The sequence below is a fragment of the Pinus tabuliformis genome, chromosome 9 (genome assembly GCF_031772625.1).
Source record: "Pinus tabuliformis cultivar Carrire ecotype Pingquan chromosome 9, CPIR1, whole genome shotgun sequence".
Lineage (NCBI taxonomy): Eukaryota > Viridiplantae > Streptophyta > Pinopsida > Pinales > Pinaceae > Pinus > Pinus tabuliformis.
Genome location: NC_142307.1, coordinates 1,529,319,967 through 1,529,324,455, shown reverse-complemented (window position 1 = coordinate 1,529,324,455; position 4,489 = coordinate 1,529,319,967). Strand labels below are relative to the sequence as shown.

General features: G+C 36.6%; 1 protein-coding gene across 1 annotated transcript; it reads left to right on the top strand.

The window, feature by feature from the left end:
* Window positions 1–659: 659 nt before the first annotated feature.
* LOC149154426 (uncharacterized) lies at window positions 660–3,040 on the top strand. Its single transcript, XM_089440870.1, has 2 exons — window positions 660–983; window positions 1,064–3,040. The coding sequence occupies exon 2, from the start codon at window positions 1,240–1,242 to the stop codon at window positions 2,320–2,322; it is 1,083 nt and encodes a 360-aa protein (XP_089296996.1). The 5' UTR covers window positions 660–983; window positions 1,064–1,239; the 3' UTR covers window positions 2,323–3,040.
* The last annotated feature ends 1,449 nt before the right edge of the window (window positions 3,041–4,489 follow it).

Genomic DNA, 4,489 nt, shown 5'->3' with positions numbered 1-4,489 from the left:
CATGAATAATGGTAAAAAGAGAATGGAGAGAGGACTAGAGAGCGAGGGCGACCAACACGACCCAAACTAGTTGAGAAGAACCTATTGAAACAAAAGCAAAATTGAACAAAAACCTGTTGAAACAAAAGCAAAACTAAACCTACTCTACTTTAGGGACAATGGGAACTCTTGACATGATTCTCCAAGGAAACCACAAACTAAAAAGTTGAGAAGAGTCTCTTGAAACAAAAACAAAACCAAACCAACTCTACTCTAGGCACAATGGAAACTCTTGACATGTTTCTCCAAAAAAAAAACTTAAAACTTCATAATATAGAAAGAAAAGAGAATCCCTCGACAAAAAGAGCCATGAAACTAAACTCACCTCCAATATAACTGAAGATCAGAGATAAACCTAGGAATTGGAAAAGCTTTTACTAGAATTTGACCGAAAACTTGCCATCCTCCTACTTGGAATTGATGTTGATTCTACCAATACATGTAGAACTTTCCAACAACCATAGATTAGATTTAGTACTTGTTTAAATTTTTAACCGTAAATAACGTGACGGGATTAATAAACCTATAGCTGGTTAAATATTGGTTGCCGCCTGATAGTGGGATGCCCAGAACCGTATATGTGGACACTTGAATCCAAATATGCATCGATACTTGTAAATTGTGGTTATTTGGATTTGCAACGTTCTTTCAAAGCTTTTCGTACGCAGTGTATGGAGCAGAGGATTCAAACTAGTGGTCCGTCCCAGGGAAGAATATTTGCAAAATCCTACACCTCGAGACGTCACCGCCCCGTAAATTAAGGAAAAGACAATTAAGAGCCGCTGTAGATAAACAGTCGCCCCCAAAATTATATCGAATTCAATTGATGAGGCTGCATGATTTCAATTTTCCTTTAAAGATCGAAACGGCACAGCTAACATTTTTACATGTGGTGTGTCTCACAGGATGGGGCCTGAGTAATTCGTTCCTGCTGCACAGATCAGGTATGAATTTTGTATTCTGAAGATTGAGATCTGTAATATGTTGTTGCCAGTCTGGTCATGGCAGCTCTCTGTAATTGCAGGCAGCAGAGCAGCCATGGTTGTACTATATTTAGTACTACATCTGGCGTGCGCTGAGTTTTTCAACAGCACTGTAATATTATCATGGTCGGGTCAATAAATGTGCTGATTTCCAAGAAGGGGAAGAATTTGTTAAGTAAACCCTCTAAACCCTCTGAGGGTTAGGTTCGCAGGAAGCATGGCAGCGGTAGGAGGATTAGCCATAGGAATGTGTATTGTGTTTGGCGGATTTGTGTTGCTTTTACTGGCTGAACTCTGCTATGTTTTCTACTGGAAGAGGCGGAGGTCTTGGAGGAGGATCAGTGGCATCCCAGCTACTGAAATCTTTTCTGCTGCTGCAGACAGATCAGCAAATTTCAGCTTTTCCCGAGAAGTTGGATTGGTGGGTGCTGGAGATCATTCATCGGATCCTCATTATTTAGCAAAGCTGCTTCCAATTGGCGGCAGCAGCACCTGCAACAGTGGCCTGTACATGCAGGGCGTGCTGGGTGGGCCGAGGCTGCTGTTTACAATCGATGAAGAAACAAAGGAAGAAATGGAGTTTGAAGAACCAGTGGATTTTCATAATAAAAACGCCTTTGCCAGTACTCCAGAGCAAGAAGCAAAGCTGAAGAATTTTCAGCACCAGAAACAACAATGGGACTATGGGTATTCTATTGGGATGTTAAAGCAACATCAGCAGAGGCAACAGAGAGTGAAGTATCAAGAACCCTGTTATCATTGGAAGTCTCGTTCCCCATCCCCTCAGCCGATAATCTACTCTGATTCGCCATTTCAAAGAAGTTCATCGTTTCGGTCTTTTACTTCTGAGTATTCTTCTTCTTCCCCTGCAAACCCGCGGTATTCATTGTACCCAGGCAGTTACCCTTCCTCTTCTTCTTCTTCCCCGCCTCGCAGATCTGTTTCTTCATCGTTTCCTTCTTCGTGCTCGGCCTCGCCATGGCAAAATTGCGATCTGGCAGATTCACATTCAAGAAATGAATATGAAGACTTGCGCAGTATGTCAAATGATTCAGAAGGGCCCTGCGTATTCTACGACGCCGAGGCTGATAGATTTTCATCCAGGAGGAGTACAGAATTTGGCACGCCTGTTTCGTCCCCTTCTCATCTTCTGGGAAATAATTGCAGCAACATGTCTTCCTCTGGTAGCCCGCCCTTAACTCCACCGCTTACTCCCATCAGAGCTCCCTTGGCCGCTTACTCAATTCCACTCTTTACGCGCTCATTCTCCTTCTCTGCAATAAATCCCAGCAACTCATAATTCCCAATTATTATCAGTCGTCTCCTCCATTGTCCCAAATGGGTTTCAGGACGATCAGTTTCAGCAGATGGATCCTTCCTTTGAATAAACACAAGGCAGAGCAGCGCTATATATGCATCCCAGCTGAGAATTCCACCACAGTTCCTGTGGCAAGACAGTGGTTGATAGCCATGGCATTCTGCATTAAAAACCCTTTGAACAGGAGATTCTGATGAAAAGAGATGCAGACTTTATTTCAAATTTAATTTCCCAAAATAGTATTTCCTGGCATGACCAGTCCAATGGTCTCAGGTGTACTGACTCAGGCAGCCATTACTACAGGGCAAATCTTCTACTGGTGGCAAATCAGAAAAGACAACCTTGCTCTTCCTGGCGGTGGATAAGAGGGACTCAAAAGGCTTCATTTTCAGTGAATTCTCAGTGAATGATGTCTGAATTCAACCCAATATGAAAGGTAAAGTTTCACTAATTTTAAGATTTTGAATCGATTTTCTTCTCGAATTTTCAAACTGTGAATTGATTCAGAAAAGGTCCAAAATCCTAACAAAGCAATGTTCACCTGTGCCTTCTTTGCATTTTTTACTGTATTCGACTGGAAAATTATCAGCAAAATTGAAAGCTATCTGAGTGCTGTTCCACAGCCTCTTCTTGCAGGCTAGCTACAATAATGGATTTTATAAATCAATGTAATATTATTATCTTTATAATTTTTGTATCAGTCTTTTTTTACAGTAACTTTTTCCATTTATTATTGCCATCTTGCTTTATTATACAGTATGTTAATGACGATAAATATGAAATCCACATAATTTCTTCACAATCCAATTTCAATCTCATGCCCATCAACCATGTATTTATGTAAATGCATATTTTTAATACATGTATTTTATATAATTGTATCACAAACTATATTTCCATTTCTATTAAGAATAACTCATTGAGGAAGGTGTGAATTGTGTTAATGTTAGTGTGAATTATCTTAATATCAGGGAAAGATTTCTATTAAGAATAACTCATTGAGGAAGGTGTGAATTGTGTTAATGTTAGTGTGAATTATCTTAATATTAGGGAAAGAAAATATTTCTGGTGGTGGGGAGAATTTAATGATAATTTCCCATCAAAGTTCCAATCTTATGATCTAATTATATTGTAAATATCTAATATATATACCACTCCATGAATTAAACATGAAACAAACTTTTTCTAAAATTTCACACCCCTTTTAAAAAAATTGTGTTAATGTTAATGATGGTAAGGACTAAATCCACCTCCTTTCTTCAGACTTTTCAGTCTCATCTCAATGCTTTTATGGAAAAACTCTTTCAGGAAGGTGTGAATTGTGCTCATCTTCATGACTTTTCAGTTTCAACTTCATTAGTAGTGGGGCCAATATATTTAACTAAATGTACACTCCCAGCGTTTTAATGTTACTTTTCTTATTATTTTCAAAAATATATTCATATCCCATTCTCTAATTGCCTGTAATAATAATAATAAGAAATAATACCCTCCATTATATCCCATTCTCTAATTGCTTGTAATAATAATAAGAAATAATACCCTCCATTATAAGATAATGGAAGTGTGACAAACCGAATCAAATTATATGATGCGAGGTACTTTAAGATGGATTTAATTTATGTATGTTTTGTTTTGTCATGAGTAATTATATATTATATTTATGAAGTGACAACATAATGGTCTCATTATGAGCAAAGTTTTAAATGGTTCCACTGTTAAGAGCTTGGAAAATATATATATTTAAAATTAGATACATGAAATTGAAATAATATTAAAAGTTGTTCATTGTTAAGTTAGAGTGAAGTCTAATATTTTGTATATTAAAGAGATGATTTGTGGGGACATGAGTTTTGATTATTATGACTAAAAAGTTTGTAATTTTATTGTACAATTAGTGGGTTTTAATGTATTAATGGTTTAGAAAAAGTATTCACACTAATGAATTAGTGAATAATAAATTAGTAAATTAATCTATAATATAATTTTAGAAGTTAATATATGGAGTAGATATTATTTAAATAAGTTAAATATGTAGATATATGGTTTGTTAGTGAATTAATGATTAATAGATTAATGAATTAATAGTTAATATGTTTTGATGAGTAAGTTAACCATTAAAATTTTATGAGTTAGGAATTTATAGTTA

Coding starts and splice junctions, on each gene's coding strand:
- LOC149154426 (XM_089440870.1), top strand. CDS start 1,240: ATGGCAGCGGTAGGAGGATTAGCCATAGGAATGTGTATTGTGTTTGGC.